The sequence below is a fragment of the Salvia miltiorrhiza genome, chromosome 6, assembly GCF_028751815.1.
Source record: "Salvia miltiorrhiza cultivar Shanhuang (shh) chromosome 6, IMPLAD_Smil_shh, whole genome shotgun sequence".
Classification (NCBI taxonomy): Eukaryota; Viridiplantae; Streptophyta; class Magnoliopsida; order Lamiales; family Lamiaceae; genus Salvia; species Salvia miltiorrhiza.
Window position 1 is genome coordinate 10,253,784 of NC_080392.1, and position 25,315 is coordinate 10,279,098.

Below are 25,315 nucleotides of genomic sequence, written 5' to 3' on the forward strand. Positions count from 1 at the left end.
AAATTGCTTGGGCACAAGTTTTAATAAAATTGGTGATGATTTTGATGTAGTGGAGAAAGGGTCCCACCACTTTATGAGATGTGTGGTTGAGATTGAATTTGAGGTGGGTTTTTTTGTAAATAAAGGGTGTTAATAAGGATAAAATATTAAAGAGGATGGTGGGACCATTGCCTTAAAAGGAAAGTGACATAATCTTGGCGGACGCCCGATATAGTAATTGTGACATAATCTTGGCGGACGGAGGGAGTATATGTAATTAGAAATGCCATTGACATCTTGGCTCTAAATTCCTACAAGATCCCCTCTAAGTGATCCTTGAGCTGGTTGAGCGTCGCGTAGATGAGATCAGACCCTCATGTTTCTTGTCGTCAACCATGAACTCAGAAACGCGACCTTCAACTTCAATGGAGCTTACTGCATCATTCTTCCTGAGACCATAGTCCTTCATTAGTATCCTCATCTTCCTCATCTCTTCCCACTGCTGAGCTTCACTGAATATGTTTGATATGAGCACATACAACCCTCCAGCATACGTCTCCACCTCTAGTATTTGCTTTAAGACGAGCCTTGCTATCGGAACATTCTGGTGGATCCTGCAAGCGCCAAGCAACGTGCCCCAGATAACTATGTCCGGCTTCACTGACATCTTACCAATCACCTCAACCGCCTCCTTCAACAACCCTTGCCGCCCAAGTATGTCAATCATACAAGCATAATGCTCGATGTCATAATGTATTTTATACACCTGACTCATTTTACTGAAGTAGTATCTCCCAGTTTCAACCAGACCGCAGTGACAGCAAGCAGAAAGCAAGCCAGAGAAGGTAACTGCATCGGGTTGCATCCCACTTGCATCCATCTCTTGGAAAAGCTCAATAGCTCGATGTCCAGATCCGTGTGAGGCAAGAGCGTTGATGATTGTATTCCACGAAACAGTATTCTTCCCTGGCATGTTGAGAAAGATATCCAAAGCTTCTTGTACAGAACCACATTTTGCATACATGTCTACAAGGACATTGCACAGAGTAACACTAGGTCGTATGCCACTATCACGCAGATAGTCGTGCAGTTTCTTTCCTTGCACCAAATCACCAAGCTGACTACACGATGAAAGAACACTAGTCATAGTAGTCTCATCAGGGATCACACAAGAACCACACATTCTGTAAAACAATTCAAGAGACTCCTTATAGTAACCGTTTTGGAGATAACACGAGATCATTGAGTTCCAGGAAATCACATTTTTAACAGGCATCCAGTTAAAAACTATCTCAGCCGGTTCAATCAAGCCATGCTTAGCATATGCACTGACCATGGAAGTCCAAGAAACGACGTTTTTATCAGCCATCCGTCTGAAAATGGCCTCGGCCATCTGCAAATGCCCACACTTAGCATACATATCAAGAAGTGCATTTTGCATATGAGTATCAGAAGGAGCCCCATTGATCTCAATGTACCAATGAACAAACTTTCCCAGCTCTACATCATAAATCCTCGAGGAAACGGATAGCAAACTCACAAAGGTGCGACCGTTAGGCTCGATCCCGTCTTCCCTCATTCCACCAAACAACAAGAAAGCTTCTTCCCACAAACCAACCTTTGCATAACCATTGATCATAGAGTTCCACGACACTAAATTCGTAAATTCCATCCGATCAAAGACTTTACGGGCACACTCAATCATCCCACAACTAGCATAGAAGTTTATAAACCCGTTTTGAACCATTACATAAGACTCAGAAAACCCCAATTTCAAAGCTTGTAAATGAACCGAAATCCCTTCCACGCACGCCTTCTGAAAAGCGCAAGCTTTCAGAAGAGAAGGAAATGTGAACTCATTTGGCGAAATACCGAAACGCACCATTTTTAGGTAAAGGAAAATCGCCTTATCTGAGCTTCTCCCACAGGAAAAGGCTCTTATTAACGTGTTGTATATGTGCCTATTTGGTTGAGTAATTTTTTCGAACAGGTAGTGTGCGTAATGAAGGTCACCAGAAGCAGATAGAGCACAGAAAGATACGAGCTTGCTAACGGAGACCGCGTCGCCGGCGAGGCCACGGATGGTGATTTGGGCCTGGAGGGCTTTCAGATGGCTCATCGACGAGCATTTTTCGATCAGATGATCGAAATTTGGGGCGGTGGAAGTGTGTAGGAAGAGTGAGAAAGTATGTTTGCAACGAGAAATAACGGTCGGATGCTTGGACAATTTAAGCATTGGTATACCTTTCACCGTTTCTCAGAAATTTATAGAACGCAGCTTCATTTTTGTGTAAACTCCACATTCACTACTTAAGTAATCACACCCTTCTATTTTTCTCACGGCCGTTTTCTCTCTTTGCATATGCAAGTGCTCTTTTTTTCTCCTCGAATAAAAAACTATCTACTCTCTCCCTCTCATTCTTTTTTTTTTTTTTTACAATTCCACAATCTACTCAGCGTTCTAACTAAAGTTTAGCTTAAATCTACTAAATGATATGTGCATTCAGTGTTGGGCAAATTACATGAAAATACCCCACTTTAATTCAAATTTAATTTTTTGACAATCTTTTTAATTGTTGCAAAAATTTCAACGAACTTTCAATTTGTTGCAATGTCCGTCCGGAGAAATTTTTCGACCAAATTAAATCTGAGTTGGCAGTCGAAATGCCAACATAGCATCAAAAATGTCAAATCACACTCACAAACCCCCCTCTCACGTCAGCCTCTCCCTCCCACATCACTCTTCCCCCTCCCAAATGAAATGCCACCTGACCGCCTAGATGAACGGCCGCCGGCTGTCCTCTAGCCCCGCCGCCGGCGCCATCATCTTCGCCGTCCCCGTATTCCCCAACTCCCGCCCCTTCCACGTCTCTGAGATTCCCCAACGAGTTGTCAAGATTCCTCCAGCCCCAAATCACGCAGTCGCTCAGCTCCTTCGAGTGATTGTGCGTCACCGCGGCGGAGATCGAGCCGCTAGAGTTGGAAACCTTCTCCAATTGTACCAAACGCCCCGTCTGGTACGTCGAACCGCCATGCCACCGCCACCATCTTCCTCTCGCCTCATCTCTCTCCACGTCTCACCATCTCACAGTGCACACACACACACACACAGAAATCGCCCCAAGTGCCGCCTTCTCAATTTTCAGACGACCGCAGTGACAGCGCCGCCGCCATCGCCCTGAGCCCCCTCATCTCTCGCTAAGGATTATCTCTCTGTTTCTCCCTCAAAACAAGTCAACCTCCGTTGCTTTTCTCTCCCGGCCCCTCTCTCTCTCCGACTCAACAATAGACACCCAAACCCACCGCAAACTTCATCCTCATTCCTTCTACGAAACCCTAGATCCTCTTTTCTGACTCCTCCGTCTTACGATTTTCGACGACCTCAGCAGCCTCCATGGAGCTCTTGACTTAATTAAAACTCAAGAAAGTTGGCAACCTAAATGAGTTTGGAGATACAAGGGGAGGCCGCAACGGAGTGAGAGAGAGAGAGAGGGGGGGGGGGCGGAGGAAGTAGCGGCGGTGGGAGATGGGGGAAAGGGAAGCGTCCGATGGAGGTGGAGAAAGGGGGAGAGCCGGCGGAGGTCGAGATTCTGGGCGGCTGTGGCGGCGGTGGAGGAAGTGAGAGAGATGGTGAGAGCCGACAGGGAAAGGGGGAAGGGGGATGGGGAAGAGAGAGAGGGCGATGTGGGAGGGAGGGAGGGGGGAAGAGAGAGAGAGAGGGTGACGTGGGGGGTTTGTGAGTGTGATTTGGCATTTTTGATGCCGCGTTGGCATTCCGACTGCCAACTCAGATTTAATTTGGCCGAAAAATTTCTTCGGACGGACATTGCAACAAATTGAAAGCTCGTTGAAATTTTTGCAATAATTAAAAAGATTGTCAAAAAATCAAATTTGGATTAAAGTGGGCTATTTCCATGCAATTTGCCCTTCAGCGTTAATATCTTAACACCTTTTGCGTCTAAAAAAAAACTACAAAAACTCATGTGAAATCGGTTTTATCGTGAAACCGACTTTACAATGACACTATTTTAACATACAAATGATACTTTAAAATATTAAAGTATCATTTGTATGTTGAAGTAATGTCATTGTGAAACCAGTTGCACCATAAAACCAGTTAAAACCAATTTCAAAAAAAAAAAATCTTAACCTTTTGATTTATAGTAAATTCGTTTCTACTAAAAAAAATTGTACTATGAGTTTAGGTTAATTGAATATACTGTAAATCTCAATCTTTCCGTTATATTAAACTCAATTCAATTTTTAAACATTGCATTAATATCTTAACCTTTTGATTTATAGTAAAGTCGTTTCTACTAATTGTTAGGTCCGGGGGGTCTCGAATAGGTGTATGGGGGGGGGGGGGGGAATACACCTATAGGCTATTTTTGATCTATCTACCAACCTCAATCAGAGGGATCTCAGTCAGAGATAGAAAAGAAACTTAACAAGCAAACCAGACACCTGTTTAACCGAAATTAGTTTTGACCAACAGGGTTGACGACTGATACTGAAAGCTCTTCAGTAAAGAGTTATCAGTTAAGTCACAAGAACTTAACTGATCCACGTAAGGGCTTCAGTCGTGTTTGCAAAGATAGAGATGATATCACTCTTCCTTACTATCAGAGGATAGTTCAGTCAGATTGATATCACACGCAGCGGAAATTAAACTTAGTTTCGAATAGCCTCGGTGGAGCAGATAGTTGGATTAAGGTTTCTCTAGCAGTTAGTCAGTGTTCAGTTTTATCAATAGAAATACCACAGTTAAGAATGTAAAACTGAAAGCTGTAAATAACACAGAGACTTTTACGTGGTTCGGAAAAACTCTTTCCTACATCCACGGCTGGTTGATCAGACCAACAATCCACTCCGCAAGTGCTTGCCTGGTGCACTGCAAACCGTGAACTGAAGATAAACTCTCTTCAGCACCTACACACCTCGCGTAGGATTTCTCCACCTACACACCACGTATAGGATTTCAGCACCTACACAACTCGCGTAGGATTTCTCTGCTAAGCACACCTCGTGCTCAGACTTCTCTTTCAGAGTTCAGAGTACCTTCCTGAATCTCCGAATCACTCAAACACTCTTATGGGGGAGACGTTTAAACGAGTGCCAACTATACTTACAAAGAACAAGTTCTTTGAAGCAAGTTTGACCTTTGGCTTCTGAGTACACATAATATATGCCTAGGGTCTAAGAGAATGTATGTAATCAGCAGTGACTGATTTTGGCTTTGGAATTCTCTTCTTCGATTCAAGCTTTGAGCGGTTTAAGCTTTGGGCTGAGTAGCTATTTCGGCAGAGCTTCAGCTTATGTTGTTGAATCGGTTAAGATTTGAAGTGATCCTCGAGCGCTATTTGTAGGAGAATTCTTGAATAGATCCGTTGGCGTAAATCGTCCTCAAGATTTCTTCCGTTGGAGAGCAATTCGAATTTGGGCTGAGGCTTCAATCTTCGAGGTTCCTTGTTTGTGTGGAAACGGCTCTCTTTGATCGACAGGAGATGTGACATCTCTGAAAAGTAACCACCAGATAGGAATGACCTCTGCAGAGATAAGATATTGAGATATCTCTGCATTTAATGCGGCTGTACTTGAGCGTACGTGGCTTCCTCTGAACGTTGGAAGATCAGTCCTAGGAGGAATGTTCAACTGATACTTGACTTTAGTATCAGTCTATGGCGCGCATTAAATAATCATTCTTCAACTGATTCTTCAACTGATACTTCAGTTGGTAACTCCAGTCTTCAGTCTTCAGTCTTTGACACCGCAGCTAAACTAGAAACGAACTCTAACACTTGAGTTCAAAACGATTCTAGTCTATTACATTTAAGTCCTATGAATTTTGATATCATCAAAACAAGGGTTAGGATATTCCACAAGGTTCCCAACACTAATTTTTTTTTTGTACAAGTTTAGAATTGAGATTTAGATATCTATTTGATATCGAAATTTAAAATTGATTGGTGCTTCTTAAAGCTTGTAATCTACATTTTCCTCCTATATTTCAATTTTATCATTGGATGTATGAAATTACAATTCAAACAATCTAGCTGGAAACTTTAATTTCGTTGTGCCTAGGGGTGTAATTGAGCTGAGTCGAGCCGAATAGTATCTTGCTCAAGATTGACTCGTTTAGCTAATCGAGCTGCTCTCTTTAATTATCGATTGAGCTTTAATCGAGTCGAATACAAGTACCGAGCCTAATCGAGCTTTTTAAATTTAAAATTTTAGCTATTTTCCTAATACATAAGTTATTTTCAAATATATAAGTTATTTTATTCACAACAATGTAATATATTTACTATTTTCTTGTAAATAATTGATGTTAATTAGATACTTAATCCAAATATTACTAACTATAGTATAAAATATAAGATATTTAATTAATAATCTTATATTTTTAAGATAAATCGCTAAACGAGCTTGCTCACGAGCTAACGAGTCGAATATCGTCATGCTCAAGCTTGACTCGTTTAGCTAAATGAGCTGCTCATTAAATTATCGATCGAATTTTTATCGAGTCGAACGTCGAACAGCTCACGAATAGCTTGACTCATTTACAGCCCTAGTTGTTCCAACTCTTAGCTCAATCACTCAACTATCAAACATCCTACGATGACATTTGCCACACAAATAGCAACCCATATAAGAGGTTCCAAAAGCAATTAATTAATTAATCAACTTTTAGTTTTGATATATAATAATATATCTAAATCTAAATTTCATATTCGTGCAAAATGTTAAGGGGAATGAATTCACTTCAAATGAAAAAAATTATTATTATGCATTTTAAAAATTAAATTATATATACAAGGATATTGAAAATTGAGATTTAATCTACATTTATCAATATACTAGATTTGCCCAATATGCAATGCATGCTAATTGCTATTGCCAGAATGATAATGAGTCCATCAGATTTGACTAAGTTTCCCATAGGATTTCAAAGGAGACAATTCCTGTTGAATGTTTGTTTTGCTATGACGATAAATAAAAGTCAAGGTCAGTCACTATCAAACGTAGGTCTATACTTGCCAAAACCTGTATTCACTCATGGCCAGTTGTATGTTGCTATCTCACGAGTCACTAGCAAAAAATGTCTCAAAATTTTGATATGTGACGAGAATGGCCAAACAAACAACACAACGACTAATGTGGTTTACGATGAAATTTTCGATAGATTGTAAGGTAAGTATTATATATTTTCGGTAATCAACATCATATTTTATAATCCGTATAAAAATCTCATATTTTGTCTTCCAAAATTTATGAGCAAGTTATGTATTATTTTATTTATGTTGAAATTTTATGATATAATTTCAGGAATTGTCATTGTCTTGCTTCAACTCGAAAATGTTTGGAGAGAGCACCAAGAAGTTTCGAGTTATTTTTTACCATGTAGACTCTTAACACGGACATGTACTTGATTATTTAATGGAAATAAACAAGAACTTTGTTCTATACGTTTTAGTTGTTTATGTTTAAATATAGATTACTATATTTTTAATATTATTATTGCATAAAATATTATTTAAGAAATAATTAATGTATTAAAATTTAAAAATTATCACCTAAAATGATAGCCCGTCAAATTTCGACGGGTTACTCACTAGTTTATCAATATACTAGATTTGCCCAATATGCAATGCATGCTAATAGCTATATAATATATATATATATATATATATACTATATAGGGTCGCGTTCTACAGAAACAGAGCTTATATAGGAAAATCAGAAACAATGAACATGACAGTTAATGTTGTTAAACGTACAAATAATTTGTTGAACTTTTGGGTCTGGGGGATTTGATGGCTGTTCATGTTCAACAAAATTTCGCGTTGAACGTTTGACCGTTAGATTAGATAAGATCAACGGTTGAGATTCTATCTCATTTCTCTGCTTATATTTGTGTTGTCTATAGAACTTTGCCCTATTATATATATATATATATATATATATATATATATATATATATAAGCCAAAGTTCAATGAAGAAGGCCTAAATGTAAGAAAGAAGAGAGAAGTAATCTCATCCGTTGATCTTATCTAATCTAACGGACATGATTTGTTCACGCCATGTTCAACGGATTTTTTCGTTGAACATATGGGGGGTCGAAACCCATAACCCCCAAAAATATTGTATATGTTCACGAATGTTCAACAAAAAAATTCGTTGAATATGGCGTGAACAAATTATGTCCGTTAGATTAGATAAGATCAACGGATGAGATTACTTCTCTCTTCTTTCTTACATTTAGGCATTTTTCATTGAACCTAATCCTATATATATATATATATATATATATATATATATATATATATATATATATATATATATATATATATATAAGGGAGGGCTACCGTGAGAGCACCTCTTAAAATAAGAGATAAGAATTAGGAAAAGTGTATGAATTTTACGTAGAACACATATGAATTCGCTGTATAAAGGGTGTGAATTGCAAAAAATAAATTTTTGCTACCTTTGGGATTCGAACTCAGGACCATGAATTCATCCAACAGGATGATGAATCAACCGTAGATCTTGATGATCTAAGTGCTGAAAATTATTCTTATTTTATAACTTAAGAAGTGTACTTATTTTAGCCCTCCCCATATATATATATATATATATATATATATATATATATATGGGGAGAGGTTCAAATAAGAACCACTAATAAAATAAGAACGGAGAACCATTTTAAGTCATTCGATCATCAAGATCTACGGTGGATGCATCATCTTGGTGGATGGATGCAGGTGCTGGGTTCGAATCCTGAAGGGAGCAAAAAAATTATTTTTTCCGGATGCATTAAATTTAATAGCGGATGCATTAATTTGTATAGCAGATGCAGTAATTTTATTGGTTCTTATGTTCTCACGATAATTGTGACCTTGCTCCCTTCAGGATTCGAACCCAGCACCTGCATCCATCCACCAAGATGATGCATCCACCGTAGATCTTGATGATCGAATGACTTAAAATGGTTCTCCGTTCTTATTTTATTAGTGGTTCTTATTTGAACCTCTCCCCATATATATATATATATATATATATATATATATATATATATATATATATATATTAAATACCAAGTGTTAATTTTTTATAAAATTATTCATCTTTAAATTCATAATTTTTTCCTTCTTGTAATATATTTGTATAAAAGTATGTAAATTTGTGATTAATGGTCTTCCCTGAAAAATGATCACTGGCATTCCTTTAAAAAAATACAAAATTAATTAATGGCAGTTAATTAGGATATTAGTGAATGATTAATTTGGTGTCGTGTATTTTTAAATTGAAATGTTTGATCATATCGCATCAATTGTGATCTTTATTTATAAAATATTCAATAATATAATTTTAAATCAAATAATATATTTTTAATATAGTATAGACGTGAAAATAATATACGCGCTACCTTTTTTGGATGGGGGAAGTATAATACGACTTCCTCATAAGGCAAGTTTATCAACACTTACGTTGAGTTACTGTGATCAATTTTTTGGAATATAGCAGATACGATCGAGTTATAGGAAGACAAGAAAAAAAAAAGTAGAAATAGGCACTATGTATAATTAAAATTTATATAAAATCAAATAAGTGGATTTCAAAATGGTATGAATTGAAATAGTAAAAATAAAAATGATTTATTAACATAAAAAAAAATGTAAAGATTAGTCACACTTATCATTTTATATATTTCACATTAAAAAAATTTAAAAATTAACTATTAATTTTTTAGTTGTGAATTCGAGTTTTTGAACTTAAATTCACAATAAACACTATTTATAGTTGGAATTTTAGCTTTAAAACTCGAATTGACAATCAATCTATATTTGAGTTGTGGATTCTAGTTTTAAAACTCGAATTCACAATCAAATATATATTCGGGTTATGAATTCACAACCAACCTATATTTAAGTTATGAATTTCAATTTTAAAACTCGAATTCATAATCAAGATAAGTAGTAAAACTCGAATTCACAACCAACTTATATTCAAGTTTTAAAAATTGAATTCAGAATCAAGATAAGTAGTTGTGAAAATTCGAGCTTTAAAATTCGAATTCACCACCAACACTATCAATTTAGTTGTGAATTCATTGAGTTGGTTCTGAATTCAAGAACATTAAGAACACAAACTCACCACCACAACAATTTAACAATATGTAACCTCAAATATTTAATTAAATCCACAACAATTTCTTCATCACTTGTATTTTTTATTTATCTAGAAAAAAAATAAGTTTTTAAAAGCATACTACACATCCCTTTTCCCAATGCATATGATGAAATTAAAATTGGATCTATGCAGCACCGTTCAACCTCTTGATGAACTTTGCTCTCACCAGTGCCTTGAGATTCTCAGCAATTGGTACATCGCCTCGCGCTCGTCGTAGGCAATCGATGACGACGAGTCCAAGTCTCTCCATCAATAGGATCACATTCGCGTAGACGTCGACGACCCTGCGCCGTGGAATACTCAGTTGTTTTTTAAGAATTTTTCTCGCTAGGTTTCAAATGCGTCCCAATTGTTGAAGAAAATCTATGATTTCCGCTGTACAATTGGATTTTGTTAGGTTTGAACTCTGTTTTCACATTACTAGGGTGTTAAACCAATTGTTACTTTATTTTCTCAATCAATTCTAGATCTCTCTGCTGTTGTAAACACGCAACGTTCAACAACAAGATCAATGGGAGTTTCTTTCTCTGTTGGTGATGTACGAATTGAAAACAGAGCAGATTTTGATGTAGATGTTGAAAATTAGTTTTGTGTATTTTTATACTTAACTAATTTGTTGTGGTTGCTTATTTAATTTCTAAAGAATTAAATATAATATGATTATTCTATATTTTATATATAGATAATCGCAGTATTTTCGTTGTCTCAAAACCAATTTCTGGTGAGTGGAAAATGATATACTAAAATTGTGTACTACACGAGATACCTTTGAGCTGTCGTAACTGCCAAGACCTTTGGCCTTTCAGTTGTTGTAACCACCAAAGCTTTATGGCTAGCCATGATGGCATCATGAAAGCTAAGGTCTTTCACCTCCCATGGTGTGACTATATATAACTGAAATTGTACCTATCCAACAATCAATTGTCTCGGCCACACACAAATAACGTAAGCAGCGATACTCAAAGAAAATCAAGCGAAAAGTAAAGAACACAAGACACCAACAATGATTACCCAGTTCGGTGATAACACACCTACGTCTGGGGGGCCACGCCCAGTTCCAACAGTTCACTAATGAAGATAAGAAATACAAAGGACTTACACGCGAAGACTCGATCTTCCTAGCCTCTATTTCTTCCCAAACCTTCACCTACGTGAACAAAATAAGAGCAAGATAGAACTTACTCACAGAACGTGATTGCCTCTCAATCCACGTTCAAACCAACAACAATAAACACTCCAACAAGCTGGAGTACAGATGAACGAACATAAAACCAACTCACGCTTCCAAAGAAAACAAGCAGGAATCAACAGCACACTCACACACGAACTGTATGCTCTCCTACTGCACGAAAATACTCTCTCAAGATAATGAGAATAACAAAGAAAGCAGCAGCCGCCTACGATCGACAACATCTCATTAAATATGAAAACCCTTGCCAAGTTGTAGAGAGCCCATGAACTGCTAGACCAAACCAACGCAGGGCCCATGTAGGTTTTCCATAAGGCAGCGAGTCTTAGGGTTCAAAGAGACCCTAACAAAACGGATTCCCAATCCAACAAAATATCCAGAAGATATCTTTCCATAAAGAGACCAAAAACCCGCAGGGAATAGAGTCTTCAGAAACAAGCAACTTCAGAAGCCACTCAACAAGAGACTCTTTGAGAAACATCGGAAGAGACATCTTTATCTTTTGTACACAATGACAACACAATCTTAGAGTATATAGAACTATACTCTAACAATAACCTCATTTGTAGATGGAGTAGAACACACCAACATGTGCACAAGTTCTCTCTTCTCTCCATCTCATATCATTATCCTAGCTGCATTCGTAGGAGCATAAAGCTCAATTCTCGTCTCATTTAGTTCGCCGGAGCCTTCTTAGTTTGCAGTGCTGCTACTTTGAAGGACGAAGTCGTTTCATCTTTGGGGATGACACGCCTTACCGTGAGCACTACCGGGGCGTATCTCGTCTTGCGGAAAGAGGACTCCTCGACTCGGCTTTAAGTTTGTTCTAGTTTCTTTTTAGTGCATTTCCAGTTTTTCCATTGTATTCTTTGCTTTTGTTTTAAGTTGTATTGTGCTTCACGGGTGTACTATCCAATAATCGCAAGACGAGATAGTACATGTTGCCGTTATAACTGAAAATGTCAACTACTCCTACCAATACCTCCGACTCCGCTGCTGCTGCCGCCGCCTCCTCTGCTGCTGCTGCTACCTCCGTTACTGTTGCCGCTGCTGTCAACTCAACTGTTGATGCATCCACCTATGCCACTGCTTCCGCTACTTCTGGCGGGTCTGCTGGTATGAATTTTGGAGGTCCTACTCCATTGCCATTTAATTTTGGTTCATTTCAAACCAGCCTTAGAGGAGATGGTAGTTCTGGGAATGGAACTTGTTCTGTTGGACCGACTCTGTCGAGGTTCACGTTTGGTTCATTCCAAACTGGTGGTTCCGGGAGTGGAACTGTTTCGGCGCCGCCACAGTCTTCAAGGATGTTGCCGCTAGCCGAAAAGCCACCCAAATTTGGTGGGTCACACTTCAAGATGTGGCAACAAAAGATGATGTTCTACATCACGACGTTGGGCTTTGTCAATTTCTTGAGGGAAGACGAGCCTCCCATGCCCGCGGAGAACGAGACCAGTTTTGTGGTGCGTGCCGGGTATGACAATTGGTGCAATGGCGACTACATTTGTAAGAATTTCCTTTTGGGAGGCTTAGAGGATAGCTTAGTATAATGTTTATGCCAATGTAAAGACCTCCAAGCAAATTTGGGAGGCATTAGAAAAGAAGTATCGTAGTGATGATGTGGGGACAAAGAAATTTGTAATAGCGAAGTACTTAAACTTTAAGATGGTCGATAGTCGATCGATCATGGACCAAGTGCAAGAGTTCCAACTCATTCTGCACGAGCTAGCGTCCGAAGGAATGAACTTGCCCGAAGCTTTCACCTCTGGGTCAGTCATCGAGAAGCTCCCGCCAAGTTGGGCTGACTTTAAGAGCTATCCCAAGCACAAGCGAAAGGAGATGACTCTTGAAGATCTCATTGTCAAGCTGCGTATTAAATCTGAAGTGAGGGAACGTGATAACAAGTTCAACAGCCCATTTGACACCAAAGCCAACTTGTTGGAGAAAGGCGGTCCCTCCAACAGCAAGCGTGCTCGCCCGAATGCCAAAGGCAAGGGCAAAGAGAAGGTGAATGCCCCAAAGTTCAACGGGGATTGTTACAATTGTGGCAAGGTGGGCCACATGACGAAGGACTGCCGCAAGCCAAAGAAGAAGGCAAAGGAGGCCCACGTTGTTGAGAAGAACTTTGACAAGTGGGACGAGGATGATCTAGCAGCTGTAGTCACATACGAGGTCAACGTGGTTGAGAACCATGGTGGTTGGTTCATAGACACCGGAGCGACGGTGCATGTCTCGTCTTATCGTGAGCACTATGGGGGCGTATCTCGTCTTGCGGAGAGGACTCCTCGACTCGGCTTTGAGTTTGTTCTAGTTTCTTTTTAGTGCATTTCCAGTTTTTCCATTGTAATCTTTGCTTTTGTTTTAAGTTGTATTGTGCTTCACGGGTGTACTATCCAACAGTAGATGATTATCACGATGGTCGCCATTATGCTCACACATTCATCACATGATTTGCGCCACAGAGAAGTATTTTTCAAATACCTCAGGTCCTTGCGTTGGATCGGATCTCGAGTTTTTGATAGAATAGATCGGAATTCGCATCCAGTTCCATCTGCTTGTTCCTCCGCTTCATCTTCCTCTGCCATAGAAGCAAATGTCGCGTGCAGGCTCGTCGTCGCGGAAACCAATTTCTCCATCTTCTTATACAAAATTTGATTAATTTTTAGTATTACTTATAATTAAAATGAATGCAGTGCACAATGATATATAGTTAATATACAGCATCTTAAAACCGAGGAGTTCAATCATCCCTTTTGAATTACAAGAAAACTCGAAGAAAAAAGAAAAGCAATATAGGGTAGGGGGAGGGGGAGGGAGGATTATTCAAGCTGCGCATACCAGATGCCCTGGATCTTGACATCTTTGGGCGCCTTGGATCCCAAATCCGTATCCGAGGGCTGAACGCTCTCAAACACTCCGATGAGCTCTCCCGTCTCGGGCTTGCTCTTGGTGACGCTCAGCGTTATGTTCCCCGTGAGCGACCCAACGTTCTTGATGTTCTCCTTCTGCAGCTCCTCCTCGTCCCCGCGACCGCCGGCAGGCAGCGCCACGGCGTTGTCGTACCCGGTGGAGCCCCCTCGGCCCTTGGGGTCCAGGAACGACGACCCCCTGTAGGATGGCACCAGGAACTCCCCGCTGAAGCTCTCGGGCTTCCCGGAAGCCACTAGATTCTTGATGGTGAAGAGGAAGGGCACGCGCTCGCCCCCGGGGAGCTGCACCGTCACGGCCGCGTAGTCGATGCCGTCCTTCTCCTCGAACTTGAGGGTGCCGTCACCGGAGACCTCCAAGGGGCCCTCGATCTCGTCCAGGGTGTAGGTGAGGCGCGTCATGAGCTTCGTCTTCTGGAACTCGGCGGGGCTGTTCTTGCTCACGCCCTCCGCCTTCACGGTGAAGGAGGTGGGCTCCAGGCACAGCTTCTTCGTGTTGTACTTGCCCGCCTTGAAGGCGAACCCGTCCACGCCGCCGTCAATGGTCGGGCACTGGTTCGCCGTGCCCGTGCCTTTCACTTCTAGGTACGTTTTGCTTTGGATCTCGTCGAAGGTTAGCCTCTTCGGCACGCCTTCCGCATTTGCTCCCTACATTCACACATTCATTATGTATGTTTCCGATGCAGCCAAATTATTTCCCTAGTATAAAAATTGTCTGAAACTATCAACAAATATCAATTAAAGCATGAGATTCATATACCGACTCTACCTATGGTTCGATCGCCGGATTATAATTATATAATTTATCAAGAAATTGACTATCTTCACACCCAATATCCATCTTCGGACCAGATCATAATTTATAAATATTCAATTATAATGTCACTATGACATCCGATGAGTCATGCCAACAATTCAAAGTCGTAAATGAACCATAAGAGCATATTTGATAAATTTATTGATAGTTCACGATTTTCATATAATGATATATAACACTATATATCAATATAAATTTAAAAATAGTACAAGACATTTTTGATAAGACGTCGATGGAAGAGTTGATTTGCCTATCTTTCCTACTATTAAGGAGGAGGTCAGAGCTAGGATCCCAAATCAACTCTCACACCTATGTTTTTTATATATACAGAAGCGATATGGAGTAAGATTTGTAATTATTTAAATAATAGGAATGGATACAGGTAGGTGATGAAACATAGGAAAATGCGAAGGAGACATACCGAGACGACGAGGGCTGAGGTTGCGAGAGCAAAGCCAGCGATCTTTGCAGCGTCGGTGCATTTCTGAGCAAAATCCTGAAGAGAGCAAGTCAATCTGGCGGCGGAGGGCTCGACGCCGAAGGCCTTGCCTACGCCTTGGGCGGGGCGGAACTGGAGGATGCCGCCGCTGCTCCGGCCAACCTTGGTGGGCTGCATGAAGGTGGCAGCCGCCTGTAACGATGACGTTGCCATGATTTTGTGGTGTTTGTTGATTAGTGGTGCCACTCTGCGGAAATGGATTTTGTATCAGTGTGTTGTGTTGCCAAGATAAAGAGATAGGATAAGCCCTTCTTTCATTGGTTCAACTTAACCTGTGTCTCACGTGGACATTCTTTTATTTAGGATAAAGATTTGTAATTATTTAGGATATAGATTTTTAAAATAAAAATAAATACATATATATTTGGCCCATGCAGGTTTCGAACCTGCGACCTTCGCGTTATTAGCACGACGCTCTAACCAACTGAGCTAATAGGCCAATTATTTTTATATTTATTTATATATTAATTTTAAGAAAATTAATAATTCTCTATTTTTTTATGGGTTAACACGTAGACTAATACGTACACCAGCTGCAATGATATGAAAGGTTTATTGGAGGTTTAAAGTAATTTATCAATACGTCATGAAATAAATGAACTCACGATTGTATCAAGGATTATGTGCAGATATATAACTAAGGTCTAAGAAGATACATGCATATGTAAAATGAGAAAATGCATTAACGATAATATGGGAAGTAATAGGAAACGAGTATTGAAATGCAGAAGTCGAGTTGTTGCTTACAATATGAATTAATGAATTCGTAAATGCGTCATTAACCAAACATTAATTATCTAACATCATTAACCAAAGATGAACCCAAAGCCAAACTTTAATTGCACAGGGTTTATGTACACATTTGTGTTCGTCTTTGTGACGAACCCAAATGGAATGTGACTAAATAAATATTAATAAACTCAAGCAAAACAATAAAGAACACAAGATTTACGTGATTCGATCATAAGATCTACATCTACGGGAGGTTTTCGGGACTTTTTCTATATTTTGCAGGAGTTTACATTTTACATGGTCAGAAGTTAATAGTGAAATCCCCTAATTTAATAATGAAAGTCCTATTTATAAGCATCAAAGTAAACTTGGTCCATTTGACCAATAAAGCCCATTAATTTAAATAATTGAGCCTAAACTTATTACAATAGTCATTGGCTTGGAGCTGAGTCGTTAAAGTTGGGAGCTAAGGCTGAGTTGCCAAAGCTGAGTTCTCTTTCCTTCGAAGGAATATTCGAACCCCAATGCTGCACAAAATATCGAATAATAATAATAATAATAATAATAATAATAATAATAATAATAATAATAATAATAATAATAATAATAATAATAATAATAATAATAATAATAATAATAATAATAATAGAGATAAATATTTTGATCCTGATATTGCATATATAGCGCTGATGCATATTTTACTCTTCATCAGAATAGGATTAAACAAATAATGGTTCTCGATTTTAATAATGACAATAGGCAAAAGTGCCCACTTTTTATGGTGAAAAATTAAAAATGTCCACTTCTTATAAAAACTTGATTCTATGCCCAAAATAAATTACCCTTGATGTCAACATTCCAAACGTACTTGTATGACAAATTACATCATTTTTTGTGTAAAGTCTTACACTTTTCTGACACAAGTACAAATATATAAGAAAATGTAGTCTACTGTAGGAAAAGTAGGTTGCCACCCGAGGTTGCCAACCAGGCGGCAAGCTACTTTTCCGACCGGCAAGCTACTTTTTCGGGGCGGCAAGCTACTTTTCTGGTCGAAAATTTAGCTTGCTGCCCGGGCGGCAAGCTACTTTCCGACAACTGATTTTTTTATCTTGCAAGTACACTGATTGAGACATAAAAGGTAATTTAGGCATTTTGAGCATAGAATCAAATTTTTATAAGAAGTGGACAATTTTAAATTTAAACTTAACAAGTGGGCAATTTTAATTTTCTCTCATTTTAATATGTGCCATGAACTCAAGTTTTAATATTAGCTATTGTTGATGTCTTATAAATCGACGAACGAGATTTTTTTAAAACTTTTTATGTTGGTTAGTTAAGTAGAAATTAGAAAATGTGTTTCTATGCTGTTTTATATAAATATAGAGAACGAGCGTATTTTTATAGTTTGAAATGTACGGCAAAATTTTGTGTAAGGTAGATTTTTATTCAATCATCCAGTGAAATTAGAAAGCGGATTTGGATATATACATTTTTTTTTTGAAAGGTTAAGAGAAAATGATATTAATAACCAAAAGAGAACAAGGAGTACTCAAGTCCGAGCAATATAATCACAACGACGCAGAGAAAAGCGTCAAAACAGCTAAGAATACAGAGAGAAGGGAAAACAACTAATAGGATCAAAGGCCCAATCATGGTGAGAGAAACAAAAAGCACGAGGGTTGACAGCCTTAACCCATCTCTATGTGCACCTAATAATGTCTTCCACAGTTTTACCATCGTCTGGATTTCTATTGTCAAAGATTCCATCGTTTGTGTTGGGTATCTACGCCTAGCCAGGGTTACACCGCTTGGTTCCCGAACCTCCTGTCTTCCCCACTTCGTGCTCAAGCACTTGATTCTTTGTCTTCTGCTCCTTCTTCATCTTCCTCTTCTGCTTCAGATCTGCACAATAAGAGAAAGAAAAAGAGTAAAAGTGATACAAGAAAAGAGGATAAAGAAAAGAGAGTTCAGAGAGGGGAAAAGGTGTCATCGGGACACGGTGGGGCTCAGATTTTCCCCAGAACTCGGCAACCCTTCCGGCAGCAGTTCGATCAAGACCAGGAGGTGGATATGGAGCGACTTCTCAGATCTCAGCAGAGCCACCAGTAGCATGAGCCAAGTACAAAACTCCGGTGACTCAGATCTACTCAGGTAACCACCAAACAGGGCTCCGGTGGTCAGGAAAGCTCGGTGATAGCATAGCCTTTCTCACTTTGATAATAACGGTTATACCAACATGAGAGAGCATCAGGGATTTAAGGAGAGCAGCAGCAACGGTGGGGAGAATCGCCATTGAAGGCGCTGGAGAAATCAAGGCAAAAAAGGGCGGTGGGAGGGTGGAGGAGCCGAGGAGTTGGGGAGAGAGAATAAAGGGAAAGGGAAGCGGCGCTGAGTGAAGTGAGAGAGAGAGTGGGGCTCGGGTGGGGTATATCAGAGGGGTAGAGGGCTAGGGTTTGGGAATGGGCCGGGAAAAGAGGGAGGGCTCGGTTCTGGGCTTAAGTGATGGACCAGAAAAAGAAAGAAAAGATAAATGAGAAATGGGCCAACCTCACATATCCACCTTTGGCACATTGATCATTTAGTCACCAAGGAAGGGCCATCCTTTGAGTTGGAGTTGTCATCACAGCCCCTATTTTTACTATCATCCTATCACAAAGACAAGACAATAGAGGGTGAGAAAAATATTAAGCATATTTAACTCAATCTCAAGCCACAGAGATCAACCCAAGGAAAATCACCACTTCTCAAACCCAAGGGGTTATCATTGAAGACACAGCAAGACTCAAACAACATTACACAAAACACAAACTCCAGAGACACACAGAGCTGACACACAAAGGACTAGAGCAGAATGAGACAAGCACACACAAACAGAACACAAGAAACACAAGTGAAGAGAGGGAAACAACAAAACAACATGCAAAAGAGAAACAAGAAGTAAAACATGCAGGACCAGACTACTACAAACTCATATGCAAGGTTTTCTGACAAGAAGTGAGCTTGGCGACAGGAAGACACTTAGTACCCATGTCAGCAGGATTGAACTCAGAGGGTATTTTCTCAAGAATGATCTCACCTCTCTCAACAACATCTCTGATGAAATGATACCTGACATCTATATGTTTGGTTCTATCATGAAACACAGGATTTTTGCATAACTGAATTGCAGACTGACTGTCAGAGAACAACAAGGGTTTATCATCAATATGCTGAAGTTCAGATAGAACTCCATTCAACCAGATTGCTTCCTTTACAGCCTCAGTGGCTGCAATGTACTCAGACTCAGTAGTAGACAGAGCTACAATTCCCTACAATTGAGATTTCCAACTAATACAAGAACCACATAGAGTAAACACATAGGAAGTGGTAGACTTTCTATTGTCCTTATTGTTAGCATAATTCGAGTCAACATAACCAACACATTTGACTCCATCATCAGATCTATCAAAAGAGAGACCACAATTCACAGTAGCTTTCAAATATCTGAACAACCATTTAACAGCTTCCCAATGAGGCATTCCAGGATTAGCCATATATCTGCTAAGGCAAGAAACTGTATAGGCAATATCAGGTCTAGTGTACATGACAGAACCTATGGCATTGGCATAAGGGATGTTCTGCATTTCTGCAAGTTCAGACTCAGACACAGGACATTGCTTTTTACTTAACTCAAAGTGAGAACCAAGAGGCACATTTACAGAATTACAATTTTCCATGTTAAATTTCTTCAAAACCTGTTTCACATAATCTGACTGATGCAAAAGTAAAGTGGATTTCTCCCTATCTCTTTCAATGCACATGCCCAAGATTTTCTTTGCATCACCAAGATCTTTCATATCAAACTCTCTTTTCTTTATCCTCTTTTCTTGTATCACTTTTACTCTTTTTCTTTCTCTTATTGTGCAGATCTGAAGCAGAAGAGGAAGAGGAAGAGGAAGAAGGAGCAGAAGACAAAGAATCAAGTGCTTGAGCACGAAGTGGGGAAGACAGGAGGTTCGGGAACCAAGCGGTGTAACCCTGGCTAGGCGTAGATACCCAACAGTTTGTAGCTTTCCAAACCTTCCAACGAACACATTGCCAAATACAATTGAGCATTGCTTTTTCATTTTTGTTCTTGCTCAAATCGACGAATTCAAAGAAGTGATCGAGCAAAGAAGTCGAAGACGGGATAGGGCTCTGAATCCACTCACTAATCTTTTTCCAAATTGTGCCAGCGAAATGGCATCATGAGAGAAGAATTTGGTTAGATGACTCCTTTTGAAAAGACGAAAGAGCAAAAGGGACACCCTCACACCCATGATCGACATTAGTAGCGCAACAAAAAAAGATCGTCGTTGAACATTACAAGTTTGAATTCAAATGCAATATCTTTATTTATTACACAAAACGATTCTCATGCAAAAATTATGGGCTATTCTTGTTAACAAGAAAAAGAAAAAAAGATTTGTTACATACTGTATGAATTAGGAGGAATTGCCGAAGTTTAGATTAAGATTATGAAAATAACGAGGAATATAAAAATCATCAACTAAAAATATAACGACTCTGCTGGGGATCGAACCCAGAATCTCTGGTTCCGTAGACCAGCGCCTTATCCATTGGGCCACAGAGTCCTACGCACTATCGAACATGTATCACAAAAAAAACACATGACATACTAATACATTTGTGTAGCCCTCAATCCTCATAGGTTATTCACAAACACACAATCTAAGAACATATGCAGCAGCACAATTGAGCTCACTTAAGCACGTGGTGTATAGCAACTATTGAGAACATTATTGCACATAGAAAGGAACATAAACTGCTTTAATTAAGAATGTGTTTGTGATCGATTTGCGTTTTCACCTTGCTTTGCATTATTTGCAGTTGAGGTAGCTGAGGATTGACCATTGACAGGAATTTTTGAAGAACTTTCTTTACTGGAATCTTCATGAGAGATGCCCTCTTTCTTCGGCATAGAAGCCAATACCTATAGTAAGCAGCAATACACTCTGGGAATTTTGCAACCCTAAAACCAATATTGAACACATCCCAACTTCAGCTTATATACAGAAAAAACAAATCACAAGAAAATGTCTGAATACTGAGGAATTCTTATTGTTTGCTAGGTGCTCAGTAAGCTAGAAATAAATTAGACAAGTCGCAGAAAATCTACCATAAAGATAAACACAAAATCATATCTCATGAAGATAAACACAAACTCTACTTCAACTAATAAAAAAAATCGAATTCTACAACATATGACAATGGGAGGTTTGGCATCCAAATTCCTTTCCTACCTCACCTCGAATAGGTTAAGCAGTAAATACATGGAACATATATACATATATATGATATACATCACCTGATTTCTAGGTCACGGCTATAGCAATCAATGGCTTCAGCGTCGACGGAGTTAGGGTTCTGATCGTCAGCTGGGCCTTGCACTCTGGGCTGGGGTCCGCCGTGTCATATGCCATTTTCGATTTAACAAACAAAAAACTGGAAAAACCTCACCCGCTCTTGCTCTGGTTCAAATGGAAATGCAATACCCTTGGCGCAAAATCGATTGAAAAATTAAAAAAATGGAAGGAGTTTATATAAGGGGCTAGAGAGCGCCCACGCTGGATTCTCAGGGTGATGCAGTTTGGGCTCTCGTTACGGGCCTGGGTTGGGCCTCAGGCTATAATTAACAAACCTGATTTGGAAGACATTATTAAATTTTAAATTTGCTCAAATTTCTTAATACAAAGAAAGTAGTAGTATAATCTATATATTTAGTTTTTTAGTATTTTTTTCCCGGCAATTTAGTGACAATTTAAGTAACTGCAATCATTCTTTAAGACAATTCATCAAATTAGACGAGAGAACAGACAGAAAAAATGAAAGAGAAAAGCATATATATAAGAATTTGAGTTTTCAGCCACACACGTAAACGTGGTTAAATGTAAGATTATGTGTAGGTATAGATATTTACCCACACATAATATAAATATCAACATGTGTCATAATAAAAGTGTAGAAAAAAGTTTTTACGCACACATATATTTATGTGGATAAATCTAATAATATTACTGACATATTTATATGTCGCTAAAAGTGTTTCTTATGTGTAGGTAAATATGTTTTGTCATAATATAATGTTGATGTGGAAATTACGTGAATGCTGATGTGGCATTTACACGTGGCAATAAATAAGTGTATAAATACTATAACTTATGTGTGGCTAAAACTATTTGGAATTTTTTCAATTTAATTTTTATATTATATTATATTATATTATATAATCCTAAGTAGTACTTTAGAAACTCTTAAATTAAATATAGTATGTACAACACATTAAAATATAACATGATTATATAAAAATATTTACTTTATTAATAATTATCAAAGTACACATTATTTATGTCACAACTACAAAAAGCATTGCATAATAGCACTGCACAATTAATCAAACTATTCTAATTTTCTACGAAGCTTTGTTGACGAAAAGTAATCCAGCGTATTGGTTAAGGTGCATCTTGACATCTGCTTCAATTATTCCTGTAAAGATAATAAAAACACAATATTATTTATGATGTAGAAAAGTAACATTTTTGAACAGATGAAAAATGATGGCGCTATGAGTTACTATAAGCATGAAGCTAAGAAATATTGACTATACGCGTCAACAAGCATAAAATTTCAACCAAATAAATACTCCCTCCGTCCCATGAAGCATGACACACTTCTTTCCGGCACGTGAATTAAGAAATTTGTATTTTGTGTGTTAAGTGTGGTAGGTGAAAATGTGAAAATGTGAATAAAGGGTAAAGTTTTTGCCATTTTTAGAAACGTGTCATGCTTCGTGGGACAGACCAAAAAGGAAACTGTGTCATGCTTCGTGGGACGGAGGGAGTATATAGCAGTTGCAGCAAACTTCTCAAAAGCCAAACTTAAAAGGTTATCAAAATGAATCAAACTAATTAGTTGTGAGCTACTGATATCTTATGGTTATATAACATATAAATCTAGAAATTCTATAAAACATTTGTAGAGCTGCAATCTTTAGAATTTTTAACTTGGTGGATTTTTATATCTCCTAAACAAGTGGGATCACAAAGAGAGCATCTCTCACAGGAAACATATATATTAATTAACACAACTTAATTGGATAATCAATAAGATGAATACGCCACAAAACACTCTTTACCTGACAAAAACAGAGAAGGTGCTGAAGTTAAGAAAACAGAGTGTGCTTTATGCCAGATTCCACATTCAAGAAAATGAAGTAGAGCTTTTGGAAGATCCCCAGTATAATTGTAAAATATTGCCTACATGAAGAGAAAATAAGAAGCGAGCAGCAGGAAAGAAAGAAACTTATATTTCAAACCATAATCACAATGACTATCAAGCCAATTCTGTATGCACTCGAATGAAAGAACACATTATACATGCTCATAATCTAAAATATTTCATAAGAAATCAAATGCTATAATGTATATATATGTGTACAGAAATGAGAGAATATGATGGGGTGGGTGTATGTTTTGAGTTTAGTTTATGAGCATATGATGTTGAGATGGGAAGATGGGGGAATGGCGACAGGCGGCATTCTCGACGGAGAAGCAGGGGTGGCGGCGGCTGAGTGGCGCAGCTGTCCGTCGTGGTGGTGTTGGCTCTCTGTTGATGTCAGTCCAACCGAGAGATGAGGGGTGCGTCGGGCTGGAGATGTGACAGCGGCTCGCCGGAAAACAAATGGACGAGGCGACGAAAAGAGAAGTGGAGAGAGAGGGGAGGCGTCCGCCGGCAAGCGGCGTCTAAAAAATAGATGAAGGAACGACGTGGAGAAGAGGATTTGGCGTAGTGGGGCTTCTTAATTAGAATGGTTTTTAGAGATTGATAAACTCCACTAAGATTGTGGGAGTGAGAGATGATAAACTAAAATAACGGAGGTAAAATGGCGTAGTGGGGCTTTTTTTTTTGTGGAGGAATTTTGGAATGAGATTCAGTGTACCACACTTTATGTCCCACTTTGTGTACCACTTTCAATTTTGTTTAATTTCTTATGTATGTTTTCTTCAATTTCAACTTTATATGCTTTAGTTTAATTTTGTGATTATTAACTAGGGTTTATTCCATCAATCTAGGGTATATAATTATTTTTTATCATTTAATTTCACTTTTATTAGCTAATAATAGGTTGATAAATTCAAAGTCATGGTATATACTTTTTTAAAAATTTAATTTTTTAAAATAAAAATTAAATATAATTCATAGTATCATAATAAATTTTATTTTTATAAAAAATATTTTTAAAATAATAGATATAAGAATAGGACACAGTGGCACACATAAAATTGTGGGACACTGGATCTCATCCCAGGAATTTTAGCCTATTTTTGTACCACCATTTCGTTTTTAGAGGAATTTTTTGTAAATGGTGGTAAAACGTTTTTTTTTTTTTTTTTTGTAAAATAGTAATTTTTTAGCCTATGACAGTTTTTCTGATTAATTTTATATTACTAATAGATGATTATGATAGCAATACTAGTTAATAATACTAAACAAATATTAATTAATTAGTACTAAAACTTAATAATACTAAAAAAAAGTTTTAAATTGAATTTACTTAAATTTGCCAAAAAAAAAATTATAAAATTCATTACCCACACATATAATTGATAATTATGTGTGGTTAATTTTTTTTTATTAGTTTGCTACGTGTGCACAACAAATTTCAAAATAAACTTCATTAAATAAATAAACTAAAAAAAATTCCGTTAAAGAATAAATGTTACTAAAATTTTTTTGCTACACATTTTAAATGTCAATAACTAATTGAAACTTTCTAATTGATTCACCTACACATTTTTCAAAATATGTGTGGGTGATTATGTGTGGATAAAACTTTAATTAATATTTTTAAAATAATTAATTAAGTCAAAATATAAATGTGGCTAAATATATTTTCTCACGTTTATTATATGTCGAGAATTAATAATTATAAAAA

At 38.0% G+C, this 25,315-nt stretch overlaps 2 protein-coding genes, 2 long non-coding RNA genes and 2 other non-coding genes across 7 annotated transcripts; all 6 read right to left on the minus strand.

Annotated features, from left to right (window-relative positions):
• Positions 1 to 251: 251 nt before the first annotated feature.
• LOC130988567 (pentatricopeptide repeat-containing protein At2g22410, mitochondrial-like) lies at positions 252 to 2,409 on the minus strand. The gene has a single exon (XM_057912450.1). The coding sequence runs from the start codon at positions 2,213 to 2,215 to the stop codon at positions 305 to 307; it is 1,911 nt and encodes a 636-aa protein (XP_057768433.1). The 5' UTR covers positions 2,216 to 2,409; the 3' UTR covers positions 252 to 304.
• Positions 2,410 to 14,068: 11,659 nt separating this feature from the next.
• Positions 14,069 to 15,979, minus strand: LOC130988568 (oxygen-evolving enhancer protein 1, chloroplastic). Its single transcript, XM_057912452.1, has 2 exons — positions 15,529 to 15,979; positions 14,069 to 14,938 (listed from the first exon to the last, which is right to left on the minus strand). The coding sequence occupies exons 1-2, from the start codon at positions 15,757 to 15,759 to the stop codon at positions 14,183 to 14,185; spliced, it is 987 nt and encodes a 328-aa protein (XP_057768435.1). The 5' UTR covers positions 15,760 to 15,979; the 3' UTR covers positions 14,069 to 14,182.
• On the minus strand, positions 15,972 to 16,045 carry TRNAI-AAU (transfer RNA isoleucine (anticodon AAU)). Its single transcript has one exon. It is a non-coding gene; the product is annotated as a tRNA-Ile (tRNA).
• Positions 16,046 to 20,813: 4,768 nt separating this feature from the next.
• On the minus strand, positions 20,814 to 21,894 carry LOC130988569 (uncharacterized). Of its 2 annotated transcripts, XR_009090137.1 has the most exons (3): positions 21,689 to 21,874; positions 21,190 to 21,352; positions 20,814 to 20,954 (listed from the first exon to the last, which is right to left on the minus strand). It is a non-coding gene; the product is annotated as an uncharacterized LOC130988569 (long non-coding RNA). The 2 variants fall into 2 exon arrangements; XR_009090136.1 differs by lacking the exon at positions 20,814 to 20,954 and having other exon boundaries at positions 20,955 to 21,352; positions 21,689 to 21,894.
• On the minus strand, positions 20,882 to 20,954 carry TRNAR-ACG (transfer RNA arginine (anticodon ACG)). The gene has a single exon. It is a non-coding gene; the product is annotated as a tRNA-Arg (tRNA).
• Positions 21,895 to 22,678: 784 nt separating the features above from the next.
• On the minus strand, positions 22,679 to 24,222 carry LOC130988570 (uncharacterized). Its single transcript, XR_009090138.1, has 2 exons — positions 23,516 to 24,222; positions 22,679 to 22,866 (listed from the first exon to the last, which is right to left on the minus strand). It is a non-coding gene; the product is annotated as an uncharacterized LOC130988570 (long non-coding RNA).
• Positions 24,223 to 25,315: the final 1,093 nt, after the last annotated feature.